This window comes from Tympanuchus pallidicinctus, unplaced genomic scaffold, assembly GCF_026119805.1.
Source record: "Tympanuchus pallidicinctus isolate F22 unplaced genomic scaffold, pur_lepc_1.0 scaffold31, whole genome shotgun sequence".
Lineage (NCBI taxonomy): Eukaryota > Metazoa > Chordata > Aves > Galliformes > Phasianidae > Tympanuchus > Tympanuchus pallidicinctus.
Genome location: NW_026294749.1, coordinates 6,730,323 through 6,751,202, shown reverse-complemented (window position 1 = coordinate 6,751,202; position 20,880 = coordinate 6,730,323). Strand labels below are relative to the sequence as shown.

General features: G+C 42.9%; 1 protein-coding gene across 1 annotated transcript in view; it reads left to right on the top strand.

Annotated features, from left to right (window-relative positions):
- Positions 1-20,880, top strand: part of NEDD9 (neural precursor cell expressed, developmentally down-regulated 9) — a 90,162-nt gene that overhangs the window by 11,420 nt on the left and 57,862 nt on the right. The window contains exon 2 of the mRNA XM_052697765.1: positions 13,386-13,600. Coding sequence (XP_052553725.1) covers positions 13,598-13,600 — 3 coding nt within the window. The 5' untranslated portion in view covers positions 13,386-13,597. The remainder of the gene's footprint in view (positions 1-13,385; positions 13,601-20,880) is intronic.

Sequence of the window (20,880 nt, the reverse complement as noted above, 5' to 3'; positions counted from 1 at the left end):
AGATCAAACCAAGTTTCACTGCGCTACTGCCTGTAACACTGGGATTGTTTCCAGACATTCACTGTCTTTACTCAAAACTGCTAAAACCATTCATCATAACACATGCACCTCACACAAATTTGCTTACCAGCATCCTATCTTTTTTCAAAAAGACTCCGTTCTTGCTGCTGATAGACTTAACCTGACAGGCAAACCCAGCATCCCAAAGTAAGTGATTGGCTGCTGACACTGAAAACAAGACATTTTTAGTTGCCTGTTTTCTAATCTGAATCTGTCCACCCTCAACATCTAATTAATTATTAGATACCCCTTTGCTTTTTGGTACCAGTGGCAGAATATCAAACCTCATCTTTCACGAACTACACAGACTTAGCCTCTTTCACCTCTCTTTAGACAGCACGGTTCAACCTATGCTCATGCTCTGTTCTCCGTCCATCTGTCAATATCCCTTTAAAACGTGTAAACACCAAAAGCAGACTTGGTATTTCAATATTGACGTGGTGCACATGGAAATATCACCTCCTTGACCTTTACTCAACAAGACAGTAGCATTTGCTTTCAGGTGTACTGTATCACAGAGGGAGCGCGTGTTTAGCTGATTGCCCATCATAACAACGGGCCTGGCTAAGTCACTGGTTTGCAAAACACTGTCTATATAGTATGACTAAAAGCACATTTATAGTCTGAAAATACCTTGAATTTGACCAGCAGTTTAAATGCACATTGTTTCTATGAGATGAGTTTATCAGACAAAACAGTTTTGTCCTTGACGCTGTCCTAAAATCACTTCATCACTGGCTGTATCATCATGTTCTTTGCCTAATGAAATACAGTATTTGTTCTCATGCCAAAAACCAAGGGACTGAGCAGCTCTGAGCCAAGGACTGAGACTTTTGGGGCATCTGTCAAAACTGTCCTTTCTAAATGATTCCCCCTTTGCAATCTCTTTAGCACTTTTGACTATCTGCCAGATTGCAATTCAATGTCTTGAATTCATCTTCTATATTTCTTGCCTTCTTGTGACTCCAAATATCATCTGGAACAAAATACTTGCTTTATAGAAATTCATATAGAAATGTGTATTTAAGTAAATATAAAAACCATTACCATTATCAAATAAACAGGTGACAACTTACAAAAAGCACATTGATTTTTGACATGATACACTTTTCAAAAACTATATTGATCACCATTAATTTTATTATCTTCTTTTAACCCCTATATATCACCTATCCTGCATTTTACCCCAGAATTTATCAGCTTATCTCATGCTCTTCAACTATTTGAGTCACTCCTTCCATCTTTATTTCTTCCTTCTTTATTTGACTCAGCTGGCTGCTATTGGCTTCAACATCTTGATGCCTGACCTTATTATTGCTGTCTGAACTATGATAGATATAAAAGTTCGGTAAATGGGCACGAAGTAGAGATCTCAGCAGTAGGAATTTCTGTAGTTTTGTCTTGGCCATTCTGACTACATACTGTCCTCTCTCCTGGGCTAGAAATAAAATTTCTACTCAGAAGCAAAAGCAGAGTTGCTGAAAGCAAATGAACAAAAAACTGGTAGTAGAAAATCCGGTCAAAACACTGAAAACTTTCACCCTTGCCTTTCCCCAAACCTTGGCTGGGGAAGGAAGTTGATGCAGGAGGTATAGAAAGACTTGACTCCTTACATCAAGATCTTATTGTATTTCCTTGAAGAGATGAAGCTCCAGGACAACCTGCCCATTGCATAAACTGGGAAGTCACAGCCACCAAAGGTGGCAGGAGTGGACAACAGACCTTTGGGACGTGTCAGCTTGTACTTGTTGCATCTCTGAGAGCTGTCCCAAGGTAACACCTTGGGTTTGCCTAGCTCACGCTATTTAAAGAAGGGATAGAGCTGAGTTAAGTTGGGACTGACTGCCTGCGTGAAGTGATAGTGCATGATGTGAATGTTCCAGGAAGATGGATTAGTGGAGACCAGGATCCCAAATTCCAGGCTGGAGCCAGCTGCTGTTTCTAGTTACACAGACAGCAATGCAAAGCCATCTATCAATTCACGTGCAGGTTAGTACTGCTACCTCACACTGACTCAGTGCTAAATTCTTGCAATGGGAACTCAGGTGACCTCCCAAACCCAGATGGAAGGTTTTAAGAACTGAATTATTACCCGCATACCACAGGAGAGTAACCGATACGCTGAAGTGTCTTTGACTAATGTATTTTGTCTAACTTTTCATCTGCTCCAAAACTGTGTCCAATTTATCACTTCTGACAAGAAATAGGATAGCTTGTGTGGCAAGCTTTACCAGTTAAGGCCGAAAGCAGTTTGTACAACATTATTGCCACCTGTATCAGAGAAGGAATAACCACTACTCCTCACACCATCTTTAAAGGGTAAAAATGGATGGCTAGAAATCTATATGCACGTTTGTGGAAAGCATGAGGCAGGGAAAATGCTGGCAAGAGCTATGCTATAAGCACATCTGTGCTCAGAGAACAGACATTCACTATTTAAGGAATGGCTCCCTGATGCTCAGCTTTGAAAGTGGAACAAATATTTAGTACTGGCTCTGAATTCTCCAGCTTTTGAGCTTAAAGAAACATGAAGCAGTCTTTGCAGCGCTGGAGCCATTCCACACAGATTTGCTCACTTGGCTTAGCTTACAGGGCTACTCTGTGATGGCCAGCCTTCAAGAGGTGGTCCTTGGCTGCTGGAGTTAAGCCAGCACAGACTCAGTGTTTCTGTAGACCTGCTAGCACTTGGTTTAAGTGTTATTTTTCTTACTGAGGGCAGTAGTTTGGGAACTAGGTAAGAGTTAAGGACTTCCTGGAATCATGCAGGAGGCACTAAGAATTGTGAAAGAGGATGATCAAGGGACTTCCAAGAGGTCTTTGCACAAAGCCTCGGTCTCCACCCTACCTTCTTCCTCCTTGTCAGGAACATGCTTCCTCTCCCACAACCCGCCCCGGTGCTTTCTCTTGAATGAGCTTGCTTCCTCCCAGCAGGAAGGGCAATAACAGAGCAGAGAAAACCTGTACAGGGCATCCCTCAAATAACAGTAGGCATGCCGACCTGCCCCAAGGCACCTCTCTGGTCAGCTTGTTTCAATTACAGAAAGGGTGAGAACCACTCTCTGAAGAGTTAGAGAAAGCATGAGAGCATCACTATGGAAAGCTTCTCTCAGCTCAGCCTGTGCTGTGTTCCCAGCGCAAATCCTTTGAGATGCTCTCAGCAGTCCTACCATCATGTACACATCTCTGACACACCTCCAAAAGTTTAAGCTGGAAATTTAAGCGGTTCAGTGCTGAACAAACAAATAGTAATCAAAAACAAAACAAAACTAGCCCATGCTTTTAGGAATAGATTTGCTCAGGGTCTGTTCACAGTAAGCCCTATGCTATGGGACTGTCCTCATTAACTGCTGGCACTCAAAACAAAAGCAGCAGAATTTGTGAGGTAAGAACAGGAAGGATAAAACAGTGAAGGAAGAAAGCAGGAGAACACAGCACCAAAGCAGAAAGGAGAGCTCTTGAAATCCTGCAGGAGGTGGGAGCGCAGAGGAGTTCAACCACAACAACAACAAATTCTCACTGCTGAGATCTCATCAGGGTTACTAAAAACTCCTCTCCCACTGGTGCCTTCAGACCACCTAGCATTGCTGAGGATAAAGAGCAGGCAGGTGGAGATTTCAATCCCACTTGGTGACCCTAAATCAATGGAAAGCCCTAGAACGTCCTGTGTCCACTACAAGATCTCAAAGATGCACCAACCTACTAACATGCACATTCTATCCTTCACATCTACCATCCCATGGCCTTCACATATCCAGATCCCTCTGATCAGAGGCACCATCCATTTCTCTAAAGAATGCTTTCTGGAAAGGATCATCAAGAAGGCAGAAATTCACATCATGCAGAAAAGGCCTCTGCTTTGAGTAATTCCATGGGAGGGCTGACTGGGTCAGATTTCCTTCCCTCCTTGGAAAACATTTTTAAGATTATCTGTTGTTAAAGAAAGTTTTTCTACTGAGTCCATTATAAACTGGGCTAGATACATACAGGGGAATAATAGGGCTGCATACTATATAGGAGAAATATTTGAGGTTTCAAAAGAATGAGTCTGAAGAAAAAAAAGAATGCAAAAATAAAGAAATCTGAGAAAAACATCACCCTTTTCCCCCACACTGTATTATTTAAGTTTTGAGTATAACAAAATTTTTTTTATTTCATTGTTCTTTATAATAAGGTCAAGCATCAAAACAAAAGTAATTGTGGCCATTGTTTTTCCACTCAAAAATATCAAAATGTCTCCTTCCAAATTCAGAAAAAATTTACAACTAAATTTACAACAAATTTACAAAAAAAAAAAATCAATTAATTTGATTAATTTGAGACAAAGCAGGATTTTTTGTTTATTACAAAAATGATTTGGAGAAAGTCACCTTCAAGCAACTTCTCTAACAAAGCTGTCAAACGCCTTGTGTTGTCTCCCAGGGAAACGATTCAGTAAACTGAAACCTCCTGGTATTGCAAAAGCAGGAAGGCACTCATCTGACCTCCACAGTTTCCACACTCAGAAAAGCACGCTTAGAAAAGCAGTGTCACCAGAAAATGACTTGCACTGCTGTTCTAAATGCAGAATCTTTTTCTCTGTCATCTGTCCGACAAAGAAAAAAAAAGTGTTTATATACAACTATGAGTTTATCACCGCTGGCAAACTAAAGCAGAAGTACTGAGACCGCCTTCTTTGCCCATGCACACATGTCAGAGCACTGCCAGGGCCACTGGGTCACAAATCCCAATCTCATCCAGTGTAAATCACTTAGCACATTTGAAAAATGCACTGTGTGGAGAAGGGCAACTTCTCATCCTCGCTCCCAAGGCTTGCACCTGCTGTTAGGTTCCCTGGCAGACTTCTCCCAGCTTCCCTCCTGTAAGCCCTGTCCAATTCCACAGCAAATGGCCACAGGACAAGAAGGAGAAGGTGGGGTCAGAAGCCAGATCCCACTTGTCAGGCATGTCAGTAACCAGGAAGCCAGACCGCATGTTGCATTACCTTGTGAGGATATAAAGGAAGAGGCTGAGATTATTGTGCTTTCCAGCAGCCCTTTTGCTAAGTCTAGTGCTTGTGGCATAACAGCTCTGAGATGCACAAGCTACCAACTCCTCTGCCTTCCTTTTGCTTCTCTTGTCAGGCTGTCTGTCTGCACATATGAAGGAAGAGCTGGCACAGGTAGTGGATTCGCTCCTCCTAAGGCACGTGGTCCCTGCAGAAGGAGGGGACTGATCCAGGGAAAGACTGGGAAGCAGTGTTTCAGGTTTATTTCTCATTTGTTCCATGTAAGGGCAATCACACATTTATACAGGTGCAGCCAGGGTGGCTGATAAGGCAACACACTGTCACCTCTTCTTTTATCTGCTGCTAACATTTTTCCTTTAAAATTGGTCTCAGGTGCAACTGCACACATTATTGTCTCCAGTGACAGACCTCTGGAAAATGGGAGCCATAGCTCTCCACAGTGCTCCAGTAGGTGACATTTTCATATTTGCAGTAAAGACATGACCTTCTGTTCAACGTCTGCCCAGATTAACTTTCTGCAACCAAACTGCAGTGAAGCAGGTTTATTTGGACCCATGAACTACAGTGCATCAATTTCACATTAACTGCTGTTCTAATCAAGACCGAATGGCTCAGAGCAATATACACAACAGCTCTTGTTCCCATTCTTGAAATCAGATGGCCATGCATGGCCCTACATATCTGAGGCGAGATGGAGGAGCAGAAAACCAGGCACTGCACAGGGCATACCACTGGAGAGAGCCCCTAGCACCACGTTCTGCCTTGTACCGACATAAACATGACAAACATTCAATGACCCAGCAAGGGAAATACTCTTTGGAATCCCAGACCCGAAGCTGAACTGGTACAAGCCCTGGGCCCAGTCTGTGCAGCAATTAGTGCTCTCACAAGCTGAATTCCCCTGGAACTGGTCCATGTCAAGGCCAGGTGTCAGTTCCTCATACCATCTCCCATGGGTGGCACACTCTGCAGCAGAGCTGCTGGAGCACAAAGCTCTCAAAAGCTGTTTCTGTATGTGAGAAAACCAAACACCACCATTACCTGCTTGCACTGTTTGGCTGCAGCATGCTGCCTGGTGCTCACCTCCCCATCTGTGCCATGAGCTCATCCTCCTCCCAAGCCACAGCATTCCAGGCGAGCCTCTCGTGCTGCAGCACAGGAGTTTCTGCAAACAAATGGTTTTCATTATTGGTCAAGATTAAAGAAAATAGTTTACAGAACTTTTTTTTTTTTTCCAAATCATATATATATACAACTATATGTCAGAAGCTTGTTGAGCTTTGAAAGCTTTTGCTGCCAAATGGCGTGCTCTTCTTTTGTTAGCAAACAGCACGTACACATTTCTACTTGGATGACTGTAATTGGTATACTGGTGAGATGTTTATTGAGGGATGTAACTTGCTGTGATTGGTGGACTGAAAACTAAACCAACAAAAACAAAAACTCACATGCCAATGAACGGCTTAGGACATTACAAGTAGTGTTTTCATGTTTATCCCAGTGCTGAAAGCAATTATCCTTTGGCAAATCGTCAGCAGGAAGAATTCTGACTATTTGATAGCACTGCAGTAAGCCAGGGGAAAACAAACTAGAAAGGGAATGAATTGATCCTCCTGAAGCAGAATTGGATGGGTGCTGAGAGGAAGGCATGTCCAAGATAATCTCTTACTATCACATGCGCGTCTCGCAACACAGAAATGGATGAGGAGTTATTTATAGGGCTTCAAATGAAGAGCTGACAACTGGCACTTAACTATGCACACTTAAGTATGCATCTTCTTAAGTAACTCCTGCCTTTTACAAGCACATTTGGTTTCAATAAAAGCTTATAGTTGGGATTTTGTTTTTTCTTTTCGAACACAAGTCTGAACTAGTCCTTTTGTCTGCAGTTACAGCCCTGACAGCTGAAACCACGATTTACTTCATCAGTGGTCATTCATCTCATGAGACTGGGCACTAAAAATCTACCATCACCTTGGACAGAAGTCCCCTCCACTAATGTTTAAGCACTTCAACTTCTTAATATCACATGGAAAATCATTTGTGGCAGCTGGGAGAAACAGAACCAGGAGTTCTGTGGCTGAAGGCAGCTACTCCACTGTTACTCACGGTGTTTGAATGATGGCTAAGTCCCTTACCCACCTCAGCCATGGCATACATTTTTGCACAGAGCAGGGGTAGCAAACATCCTGGCCACTGAAGTCCAAACTGGTTTACTCAATTTGAGATTTAGAGACTTAAGTCTTCGATTGCCTACTTGGTCCAAGAGGTCCAGTTTGGTAAAGAGCTAGAGCTGTTACTCACATGTTTGCATAAGACAAAACTGGAGGAGCTTGTGGTTTTTGCCCTCCAGAATGAGCTTTTGCTTCTTGATGCATATGTGCCCTAATGCTCAAGACCAGTGCAAATCACTGCTTACACCGAGAATCATTCAGGGTTCTCAGCTCACCTCTTGCAGTAGAGGGAACACAGGCATCAACAGTCAGGGGGGCAAGTGATGAGATCAGTCACTGTCCTGCTGACTCTGACAGTTTTTATATCCCTCTACATCTCTAAGTTCGTGCTCCTTCTCCTAGGAATTTCATATCTAGATGACTGTGCACCCAAGCATCTTACAACCAAACTATTTAGATCATTTGTCCTCCTCCCTCAAATCCAAGTGACATTTACAACTTCTAATTCAAAGAGCAGACGCATCATTGCCAAAAACAAAATACAAGTTGCAGTGAGCTTTCAATTAGAACTGTAGAAATATGCCTTACCACCATCATCTAATCATCATTTCAAATCCCTGAGAGGAATTGCAAGCTTTTCCTCACACTGTAAGCGGAATAAATTTAAATGTTTGGTGCCTGTCGTGCCTTATCTCCAAAAAGCTTGTTCATAATGCTTATCTCAAGGAGGAAATGTCACATATTTGGCTTCAAAGCTGGTGCAAAGAAGAAAGCTCACAATCTGTAATCTTTTTTTCTGCCCTTGGTATGGGATAGAGCAAGTGTGAACTAGTGTATCATGAGGCAAAAGACACAGTCACAGCTGTGGGCTATGTTTACATAGGCAGCAGAAGCTTCTGACGATGATTTTCTGATCATTACTGCCATCATCAAGTGATTCCATCCTGTGTACAAGTACAGTGCTCGCACTAGCTGGAGCACCATTCTCCTACAGACTATCCAAGTAGAGCCCTGTTGGTGCCTGAAGCTGCTCTCTGGTTACGTGCCAACTTCTATAGCTCATTTATTGCCAAATGTGAAAATATTTATTGCAGGACCAAGCTGGCCCTGCTCAGTTGAGCCCATGTGCTAATGCAGGAGTGGGCTGACATCTGTCTGCCCACTGGCAGAACCCAGGGGGCTCCTGGCACACATGGGATGAATGGCTCCAGGAGCTGTTACCTCCCCCAGGCTCTGCTTTGCCACCCATGGCTAAATCTTCACTTACATCAGAACATGAGAGCTCCTGCTGATACATGCAAATCCAACACAGAGCCAAAGCTTTATTTCTCTTTAGCTTTTAACTTTTCTGCTTGTTTTACTTTAACATTAACTCACGTCTGCTGTTCCTTAGGTTCTTTATGACCTCTTACAGCTCACAACTTACCTCCTTCTAAGCCATGGCACTGCTAAAGGCTTGGTGGGTGGCAAATGTCCCATCCGCAGTGCTGCAGATAACACGAGGCTGCAAATTTTTCTACAAGATTTGTGTGGTAATTATCCCTAGGCAGCTCATTCAGCAGAATATAGTTGGAACCCAAGTGATGAGACATGCCTCCAGCTTTTGCACTGCCACCCAAAGTGATGTGTCTGAGTGTGGTCATGGCCCAGTGCATACTGAGCTCTGATTGCTGAACTACTCAATCCCAATCAGACTCTCTAAAATTGCTCACTATTTGCAAATATGTTGAGAGAGGCCCAAAGCAACAGCTCACATCAGAAAGTTTCAAGCAATGGCATGGTACAGAAGCTTATTTCAGAGCCTGCACCTGTTTGTTCTAATTGCCTGTGTTATAATGTAGGCTGTTCTGTAACAGACAGTAAAGACGCTGCCAAATGCTGCCAGTATGCAAGCCAGCTTCTCTGCTGAGCACCAAACTAGCAGTACTTAGCAACAGCTTGCTCTGGGAGCTCACAGCATGGCCTGGGATCTGCATGCTACTTGCAGAGCATCAGCAATACTTACTGCACTGCAAGGCACGTGGGACAAGCCTGAAGTGCCCATACGTATCTGACTTGGAAACACAAACTTCATGCTTCTAAGCAGAAGACTCAGAAAATGAATCTTCAGTTTCCTCTCCTCATCTTGGGCAAAGTAGTTACCACCAGAACTAAGCACCATGCATCAGCAGTTCACGTGCTGACAGCTGCTTCTTTGAGATTGAATGAGATGAAATAACACAAGCAGCCACCAAAACTGCTTTTCTGCTTTGAAGAAGTGATGTTTCGGTGACAGATCTTGTTGACCCAGCTATATTGTCTGCTATCACACATGCTGCTTGGAGAAGATAACAAATGATATCAAGAAGCATCAGTCTGCTCGCTTGCAGCTCTTGGGAATACAAAGGTAGCCCAGGTCCCTCCCACCTCAGATCTCTAAGCACGGACACAATTTGATTGAAGAAGAAGAACCACTACACATGGGGTGAAGAATAATATATACATTTTGAGTGTATGTGTATATAGGTGTGTATGTACTCAAACTCCAGACCTTCTCTGGCACATCTCACTCCAGCACTTGGGGCACCAAAAATGATTACAGCTTAAAAGAACATTTCAGTTACAAAGTCAAGTAGCCTGAATTAAGTCTGTACAAACAGCCTTTATACCTGAATTTCTTAGCTTCAGCCTTCACCCACGTGCATTTCATCACTTCTTTTCTCCACACAAATCCACTGCCTCATTCACTGCCAGTAAATTAAGTATTAGTCAGGGGTTTTACTCTAATAAATCTCAAATGGCCCTGCTGTATTTGTTGCAGAAGTCATAACACACTGCTGACATAGTGAATGCTAGTGGAAAGAAAAATCACAGCCTTCTATTTAAAAAAAATATCAAAAAGTTCCCATAACTTCAGAATGCACCTGAAAGCACTGCAGTTCCCACAAAATGCTTATCACTTTATTTAACCCTAAGCTTCACAAACAGATCACTTCATCTTCCACCAATTCCAATGAATTACACTGAACGTTTTTTTTGCTTACTTTGCTGAAATAGCAAGCATGAACAACAGCAATAAAAAAAGGAGGCTCAAATGAGATGCTTGTTGGCAAGCAAACCAATTCCTGCCCTGAACAATGCTGAAGGAATTTCATCCCTCTCTGCTCCTTGTAGAACACAGCCTCTCCTCACTAGAGAGATGAACGTGGTGTGGGCACCTGCATAACAGCACCATCAGGTAGCCATACAGAAAAGTAACCATGCAACTCAGGGCTGAAGAGGACAGACTGCACAAAGTAAGGCCTGAGACCACGCAGCATGAAATGGAAACACAAAGGGTGTGACTATAGAAGAAGTAGCAGGGAGAAAAGCTTTTATAGTTTAAGTGATTGGACCTCAAATAAAGGTCATACAGATCACCTCAACTTTGGCATCAGTTTTTTAACAAGCACTATCAGTACCATCAATATCTCCAACCAAACCTTAATAGGATGCCTCTAACTTCACTTTCCAAATACTCTAGAATACACTGGAATAACAGATTTCTACTTGTGAAATGGATTTCTGAAAGGAATGCTTGCACCATTCTACTTGAGCCAATTCAAGAACCCATAGCAAAGCAAGATCCTTCACACTCCTATGGAAGGTGAGGTAGTTTACAGAGCAAGGACACATGGCCCAGACTGCTCCTCCAGGCCCCGAAGGGGAATGACCTTTGGAGTAATGCTCAACCACTCATCTTCCAGCCTGCTAAACAGACTGTAAGACATTTATGGTTTAAGTGGGGTGGTTCAAGCGCCCCTTTCCCTACTTGCAGTTCAGAAGCAACTATCAGGTGAGGTTGGTTTCATGTGACAACAGGAGTGGCCCTCATCTGATGAGCGGGCACCAATTACAGGATCTGTGCCTGCAGTTTGACCCCAAGAACATCCACCTACCTGCTCAAAGTCTGGTACAAACATTTTCCAGCCCGAAGAACCAGGCAACTCTGACTGCCTGCTGCTCTACAGCTGCCAGAACAATTTGAGTGTTTCTATAACTTAAGCACACTTTTTCCATGATTGTTGCAGCCTTTCAGCTTCCTTCCATGCACCTTCTGAACAGTGAAGCCAATTCATCAAGGTTGACAAGTCAGCCACCTACCCCTGCTCTTCTCCAAGTTCACTCAGCTCTCTTCACATTTATGTACTAACACTTTCCTCTCCATGTAAGCATCTGACCACCACGACTCCTCTGACCAGCTCCTCCTTCAGCAGAGCAAGTTGGATGGGTCTTTCCAGCTAAAAACTTGGTTCCTAGTACCACCCCTGATTTTTTGCCAGGCTTAGTGCAAGTCATTTCACATTCACATCACAGAGGCTTGCTCTTACTGTTGCCTGTTCAGGTTGCAAGGACTGCGTCCTTCAGCAAATGAAAGGGGAATTCAACATGAAGAATAAATAACCTGTTTTGAAGCAGTGACATAGAGTGCCTGTTCATTATGCAGCAAAAGGAGGAAAATGCCTTACAGCAGATCTGGACAGCATGTGGGTTGCACCTTATTTTCTTTCCTCACTGCTAGGAAAGGGCACAAAATAAAAACACACAGTATGTAGAACAGCAGTCAGCCCTTTCAGCACAATGTTGTCCTTCAGAGGAGAGGGGATTAAGACTCTATGTTTGCTTTTCTTCCTTAAACACAGCCGACAAGGATCTCTTTAGCATTTTTATTTTAAGAAGGATTTTAATTGGATTTGTCTTTCCATCATCTTTACTACCACAATTTACTCTGGTAAGCCACACACATCACAGAAGGATCATTTTGCTCCTAGTATCATTTGGCAAAACAAACATATAGCCAAACTGTATGCCTCAGAGTGGACTAAAGGAGTGAACTTATTAATTGAAATGCACGGCAATAACCCCAACATGTTAATTTGATCTTGTTCTTTAACTCCACTCCATGTTGGATGAGGGGTGAGAAACTGAGTTCAACATGCTGAACATGTTTCAGAAGTCAGGGGACAGAGGGAACAAACAAACCAGCCACCCTGCAGGCGGCTGCTACTCACATAGAAAAATATGCTATCTTTTTCTTCCTTGAGAAGTGCTGCTTCTGCACTTGAGACCCAGACAGATGGGAAAAATCCTTGCCAAGACATCCGTTTTCCTCATTTGTTGGGAGCAGAGAAAGGCGACTGCTGTGCAACCTTTACTGGCAGTCTCGCAGTCAGCTTACTCAGCGCCATTATTTGTCTGCTTTGTATGGGTGGGGGAGGTGTCAGCAGCACTGTTTTAAGACGGTGATCATTTCTACCTCATTCTGAGCTTCTGTCCTCCATAGGTTTTGGACAAGGCATTTGCATTCTCTAGAAAAATGCTGATGGAGTGGTCACACAGAACTCCTGGGTTCTCTGTACACTACAGAGGATAGCGGAAGGTCGGGAGCCACTGCCGCATCTTAGAGATTTCAACAAGTCAAGAGAAATGGTCGTTTGTGATGATCATTTTTCTGCAATTTGAAGTGATGAACGTTACTGAGAGCTTCAAAAATAAAGACACAAAAAGTAAATGTGCTCCATTTCCAAAGTTTCCTCCCCTGGAAAAAGGAGAAGATCCCAAAGCTGAACAGCTCCTCTCAGCTCCTGCAGCCCATCTAAAACTTCACTCCCTAAGAGGGGAGAAGCCCTCTTAGCTCAGAATTTTCCCACAGCTACTTGCTGACAACTCCTATGCTTCCTTCTCGTGCAGCCAAGGTCTCTCTGGAAAAGTATGCATCTCAGAACATTTTCATTGAGGAACCTGTTGTCAGCAGGCAGTCACCTCAGCATCTGAAAGCGCGGTAGCAGCTCGCGTGTTCCCCATCAGAATAAGGACAGGGCCCCAACAGTGTGACGTTTGGGTAATTTGAGACAACAGGCAGGTTTGAAAAACAAACCAAAATGACCTCTGAAAGCGTGATCGGTCAGTTAAATTCAGATTAATGATCTGCAGCATAGAGATCAGCCTTCGCTTTATGTTTGCATAATCCAAATGGTGGTCTGGCTCCTAGGCACTGTCTCAATTAAAAACAACAACAAAACACAGAAATATTAAATGAAAGCAAGCTATTAAAACCCATAAAAAGTAAATGGAAAGTCATTTTCCTCCTTGGTTCATCTCTGTTTCATTGAAATTTTCTTTCACAGGGACAAAAAGAAAAAGGCGCTTGGGTCTGTGAAGAAGTGTTTGGAACAAGGAAATCCTGGAATTGAAAGAGAAATGGAACAATTGGGAAAAGCAAGAACCAGATGGTTTACTACAACACTGGATTTCCTATAGAGATAGCTATCAACGATGCACAAAGCTCCTATGTTTCTTTGATTAACATACCGTAGGTGGAGGCCAAACACGTCGGATAATGGTAAGTTTCACTTTCTACAAAGTCAAAAGCCATTTTAATAGAAGTGTAACTGCTTTTCTATTCACGGAGTTCAACAAAAAAATGCTTTCTTTCTTGAGACTGACTGAACACCCGCATTGTTTAGAAGTCAGGCCGGGCTTTCATCATAAGGTTTGGTTGCAACCGAATGGGCAGGCAGCAGTGCTGTAAGCCTTGGTAGTAAGTACAGCTCTACCGAGCACGTTGCTCTTCTATCAACCCTGTGTGCAGATATGTAGGCACGTCTTTGCATTACCACACACCCGTTCTTTTGAAGCCTAGATAGCCCCTGAGGCAAGAGCCCTGTGCAGAACAAAGCACATGTCAGCACTGACTCCCATTCTGTAATAAACACTTTATCAGTAATGAGACTAAATTGGAGCTCAACAACAAGCTTAACCTTGCTCCTCAGTTTTCACCCCCTAAAGAACAAGCTTTGGAGCTACATCATTACACAGGCAATAGAAAAGATAAGGAAGCGTGCTTATGATGTAATTAAGTAAATAATGCCAACTTCCCAATAGCCCACTCCTTCTAATTATCCTGGAGTCTTCTTATCTTGCATGCACCACTTGAGCATTTAAGATGCTGCCAAAATGCCTGTCGCCACTAGAACAAGGTAGCAAGTAGAAACCTTACAGCAGAAACCTGAAGACAGGCCTGCATGCCTTGGATCCAACACTATGTTCAGCCCCTAAGCTATCTTAAAGGAAAACCACAGTGCAATTTTGAAAAGGTGAAATAAATTAAAGAAGTAGTCAGAATCAGAGATTTCATAGGCAACATAAAAGAATATTTCACTTGCTACTGCTTTGAAAAAAGTGCTTTCCAACATTCAAAATCAAACAGCCCCAACTGGAGGTTGTTTTCTGGCTTGGTCTGTTAGGAGACAGAAGGGATCTTTTTCTGGGGAGCCCTTAAGATCTGAAATTCAGCCTGAAATTCTTCATAATTTTAGTGGATCTTTTAACCAAAGACCTTCTTCAGAAACCACACTAGTTCAAGGTTTACTTCTTGTCCTTCACCAATTTTGATTTTCCCTCTTCTTTTGCTCTTCCCTCTGTAAATGAAAGTAATGGGTCTTTATACTTCTTTAAAAGAAGACAAGTGCATAAATAACCACCAGAAAAGTATCTCACAAAAGTCACAGCAGTTATACAATTAAACATTTTCTCCTCGTTATGTGTTTTATTGAGGAATAAATCAGGAGTGGAAGGCAGTTCCGTGCAGATAGGAATTTTACTGGGGGTGCAGATCCCCCTGGGCTCATCGGGAAAATGAGAAACATACCCATAGATGATGCATCTCCTCAGGTGCAAGACTCACTAGAGCTAAAGAGCACTCCGTCTAGACTGAGATTTAACTTACTCATTTAAATCAAGCAAAACAGAACTGCACTGGATGCAGTCGCATAAAATATTTCTGTGTTGGATTAAGGAGGATTTTACAAAACCCAGTGACACTGAAGAAACTGCAGGCAGAATGGAATATTGCCAAATCACAGGAGCTGAAAGGTAGCAAGTAACTCCCTCAGTTCAGGGAGGTTTCAGCTGGACTCACTTTATTCCTTCCATTCAGCAGAAATTTTCCCTCTTCCCTAGCTGGAACTGATCTGCAGGCTCAGACACCCTGCAAACAAGTTATATTCAAATCAAACACCTCCTCCTCTACTTCCACAAGCTGCAGCACACAGCATCAATATTTCACCTTTCTTGGCCTTCCTTCTGCTGTCCTATTTTGCCAGCACAATACATTTTCTGAAGCACAGGACTTGAAACATGTGTAAGGTTTCTACAGCACCCTGCCAGCTCCCACATTTTGTAGAAAAAGAAAACAGAAACAACCAACCAGCATTTTATTTCATTTAAAGCTTTTGATTTTTAACTCAGCCCCCACTGTTTTATCTGCTTCTGCAATTCGAGATAATACAGCTAAGCACCCTGGTCCATGCAGATCGATGCCAGGGCATGACAACATGCCTTTCCCGAGGACATCCTCCACAAGTGACAGGTTTTTGACGTGCATCTCCTGATGCTTTGTCCTACAGCCACCTGAGCTGCTCTGCACTGCCTGCCCAGTGAACTGTTCAGCCCCTCAGCTCCTGCATGAGATCTGCGGCTTCCAGTTGAATAGATACACCCTGACTAATTACGAGGGTTTCCAAACAATAGCTAATCTCAGGTCAGCATCATCATCAGGTTTTGAGTCAGGTTGCAGTAGCATTGGACAGAGATAGGCAAAGGCCCCTTGAAAAGAGGGGGATGGAAATAAAGATTAATAACCATCTTAAAACCTACAAAGACTGGGAGGGCTGGAACAAGTCCACATAAAGAGGGTGAGAGCTGACAAGAGAGCACAGTACTTTCAGCCATCTGTTTTCTTTTGTACTTTAAAGGTGCAGTAAAATGTATTTATACCCAGGTCCTCAGTTTACAAGGAAAGCAGCTGCCTTACAGGCTTGAAAAGTGGCCTCAGCTGAGCAGCAGCTCTCCCAGCCTGGATTTTGGGGATTACACCTCTCTCCATGAATAATACTTTCATTCACAGGGGCCAAAGTTTCCCATCTCTAGCCTCTACTGCCAGTTAACATGGATCGTTTGTGTTCCCCTCCACTGAAAGCTAGCAAAATAAGGTCTGAAGTAGCAACTGCCTGAAACACACCTCGTGACAGGAACATTGTGTTCCAAGTTTTAGGTGATTAAAATTACCATGGAGAAATTTGGGATTTGTGTTCAGTGAAGCAGCATGGAAAACAGAGTATCTCCTAACAGATCTTGAGGAAAAATACCAAGTGCTTTGATTTTCTTACAAAATACAAACTTCTAAGTAGTTTGAACAAAGCAACTCAGCAGTGCACATTGGGCACCCGTGGTTTGTCTAAAGAAATGCTTCAAGGAAGGCTCTGGGAGCAGCTCCTGCATTTGCTGTTCTTCAGTGCAGAAGTCATGTCAGATTCATCCTCAAAAGGTGCTGGCAGACAAGAGTGAGGAAAAAGCCTCAGCCTGCTCTGCTTTGTGCCTTTGCCCAAGCCAGCAGCTCCCAGACCCCAGGTGGCTCAGGTCTCTCTTTCCCAGTACAACACTGCACATGTTGGGTGCATCTGAAGCTCCTGGAGAGCAACGAGAACAGGAGATGCAGATGAAGGAGAAGCTGTCATTATGATCCCTGATCAAACAGAGAAAGTATCAGCAACTAACAAGGCCAAGGACAGAAGGGAGAACCAGGGGCACAACTGCTGTGATCATCAACCATTGAGTAACTGGGGTGTTAAGGGTTAGGCTGCTCCAGCTGCACTGACTGCTCATACAGTCGTTAATAGTGCCTCACACAACTAAAGAGAGCCTCTGCTCAATGTTTTACTGCTGTGTAGGGTTGCTCACTAGGATTCACAAATGCAGCAGCTACAACACTTCTGTCACAGCCAAAGTTGAACATTTTTATAGCAGTAAGGAGCCATTTTACATAAAACACACTCGAAATGCATAATCAGTGCTAATATTCTGTTGGAGGAGGGGGAATCCAGAATAGCAAGCTGAATACAGGTAAATACAAAGAATCTGCCGGAAGCAATTAGCAGGGAATGGGATGAAAGGCAAAAACAGAACAAAACAGCCCCCCTTTCTTTCACAGTTCCTCTAGATTAATTCAAGCCACAAACACATTTTCATAAGAAAGACCAACCTATAACACCTCCAATAAAGAATGAAACTAAGATAAATGCAGTAAGGTAAGCCACCTGCAACCCTTATGCATGCAGGAGCAGGTCTATTCAGGTGAGCAGGGCCAGCCACAACACCTGCAGGGCAGGCTCAAGCTGCACGTAAATATTTGCCTTTCAAAACAAAAATAAATGTAAGGCTTCGGTTTCCGTAAATGAGCATAAATATTTTCTTCTAGGAATTCTTGTTTTGTTTTGTTTTTTTTTAAACTAACAAAAAGCACACTAGAAGTGAAGTAGCTCTCTGAAAATACCTTTACAATTTATTTACTTTAATCTTAAAACAAGGGTATCTATCAGCTACTGAAGTCCCATGAATTAACACATTTCTTAGCAGCAGCACTAGAATGCCATTAAAGAGCACAGATCCACCAAACCTGTATACAAATATTAATAGCTTTGTTTTCCTGTTCATCTTCCAGAATACTTTTACAAGGAGTCTTATTTAATTTTATTCCTCCCCACTCACTTATGCTTACTATTACTTATTTGGCATAACATTCTGCTTTAAGAGACCAGCCGAGCCCTGTTTGCATATGGGGCATAGACTTTCCACTTAAGTAGAGCAGGGTTTTGGAGTTTGTAGATGCCACACAAACTAAGGGTGGCATCTACAGACAGGGTGAATAACCTCCTTGTCCACGAGTTGACACCAAAGCTATTTGCCACCGATTTAAAGAGTTCCTTCACTAAGTTGCAGATCTTACCTCACTGATGTCAGCTCAGTGCATTGGTCCATACTGGGCAGCAGAGGCACTTGCCCCTCCATCACAGAAGCAAAGGTCAATGGCCATAACCCAATGGGTCCCACCTGCCTGCCCAGAGCTACGCCATCCTTAGCAGTTGCAAACACCTAGAAAAAAAAGAAAAAGTAGTGACTACATCCTCCATGATAACGAAGCATTCAGGAACAGCCACTGTTTATTCAAAGGCCCAATAAGAGGTGACTGTGGCTATTTTCTACTTAAAATCATTAGTTAAACAGCAATTGGTTGCAGATGGAGAACAGTCATTGTGTTGTATTACCAGTGACTTGCTTCCTGGAATTTAAGGGCAGATACAGATCGGCAGATCTGCTCCCTCAAGCTGCAGGCACTGCAAGGTGTGGCCGCACTGGGTGTTTACAAGCAGTTATCACTTCTCATCTTGGGCTTTTTCAAATCCCGGGCATGTCAGCAAGACTTAAAAGACTTGTGGAGAGAACACGAGAGCAGCTTGGTTTGTCTGCTATCAATCAAGGACTGCTGACATGTTTTAACGATCACTTAGTAGAAAAGCTACCCGCTACTGGCAATGGATATTTGATTATTCTCAACTGCTTTCAAAAGAAGACCTCAGCAACACTGAACAGAGACTGACAGCAAGGCATCTAGAAGGACATTTTATGTTTCTCCCAAGCAAAACACAAAAGGGTGCTCAAAACAGAACAACAGATTTGGTGGGTAATGCCACTCTCCCTTCACTGCCAGGACAGACCTAGAGATGCAAGCTCAGTCTGTCAGGCCTATCTTTCTGCCTTAATACCAAGACGCGTGCAAGATCCTGCCCCAGACTTTCATCTGGTGCCTATTAGAAATGAGACCAAGCTAACTGAAACAAGCAGCAGCTGTTCTACCAAGCAAACATCTTCAGAAATCTTTACTGGCTCCCAGAACATCGTGGGCCACAGTACAAAACTCCACTGCTGAACCCTTCTCTGCAACCACTCTCTCAGATCTCTCTGCCATCCGATTCCACAGCCCTCTAATCTTTTCCCTTTGGTTCCAAGCAAGAGGTGTCCTCCCAGCTCAAGGGCCCAGGTTGCCATGCTGCAAAGCATCCTGAGTTTACAATGATATCTGCAAATGACAGTGCTTGTAGAGCCTCCTAGGAACCAACTGTCTGCATTTAACTGTATGGTATATATACAGCTATCGTAAGAAAGTACTGGTAGATCTTTCACCCAGTGTTTTCACCATCTGACAGAGCTTCTCTATGCAGCGCGGCAGCTGGAGCACACAGGAATCACTGTACTTCTTCCAAAATCTAGTCTGGAGTTTTCCATCAAAACCAGCTGCCCAACTCAGTCACAAATAACCCATCAGTTTCTCCAGAGGGAAAGTTTGTCCCTAACCTCCACCTAGGAACGGATAGCTGTAAGCCCTCAGACACCTGCTGGTGCCCACATTACCACCAGAGCAGATAAACCCATTGATAGCTCCTCTTTTTAGGATCCCCAGGCACCCTGTGACCAGTTGCTCACCCTGACCCTTGCCATCTTTCCCACCATCAGCCCTCAGGTCATTCAGAATGCTGATGATAGCAAAAGTGCATTTTCCTGTTTGTTTTTTTTTTCCCCCTCAAACAGAAGATTCAGGGAAAATATTTTGATACCAGTTGCAGAAGACTTCATTTAGTAGCACACATAGCAGCTGATATAGTTAGTGCCTGGTAAGGATTGCAATATTTTAACTACACAGTCTCATACTCTGAACTTTCCCCAGCATCATTTGAGATCCAAATACTGATCAAATTTACAACAGGTAACGTGCAGGATATAGCAAACTCAGCAAGATCACCCTGATTTTACATTCACATAGCTCTTTTCTATCAAATATCATGATAAATATTGAGTGCTATAATTGGAAATTTTTTCTTCTGTTAATTGCTCTGTATTATTTCTCGGTAGTAAACAGCATAAATTAATTCTCAGTTGTCAATAATAAGGAATATATCTGATGCCACAACCCCACACCTTGGTAATGTTAATTACATTGGCACTGCCTCCAGTGTGAGCAGTACAGTGGCATGGCAATTGCCAACTTGTTCAATAGCACTGTGATCAACTTGTTGATTCAAATTGCAGGAGAGAGAGAGACTTACCTTTAAGCAGCAGAACTGCTGGCAGCACATTGTGTATGAGTGCTGTTTTGTGCAATATTATCTGCAAGCTTTTAGTTTAGATTCACTTTCCCCCAAAAAAGCAAGGCTAGACTTTCCTAAGGGTGAAATTTTACTGTAGATTTCTGTGACTTAAAACTTCATCATAAAATTCCATCTTTAAAAGAAGCAGCTGCAAATACAGTAAGATTAATGCATCAATCATCTGATGGAATAGCACACCCTGGGAAAAAAGCTAATTAAGAGGGATTTGCAGAAGGTCATCAAGGATTACCTTACACCGAGAGCAGAGGCAAGACAGCTGGGTTATCAGTGTTTTTTGAAAGTTCTAATTAAGATTCCAGAAAATAGAAGTTATACCAAGAAACTGAGTCGTCCAACTTCATCTACACTAGAAATACACTCTACATCAGTTCTGCAAGCACTTGCAGCTTTAGGAAACTTGGAAGAGCAAAATGTGGCTCTCTTCTCCCTATAACATAAATTAAGCTCCTGTAAAATACAAGTGCAGTGACTTCTGTTTACAACAGCAATGAATGGAATACAGGCTGTTAAGAGAAGGCAGCAAAGTAGTGCTGATATTACCAGCAGAAGCATCTGATATGCTGGATTTGTTTCCCAGTAATTTTATTTATTTTTTCCATGAAATTACAGAGCTGAAATC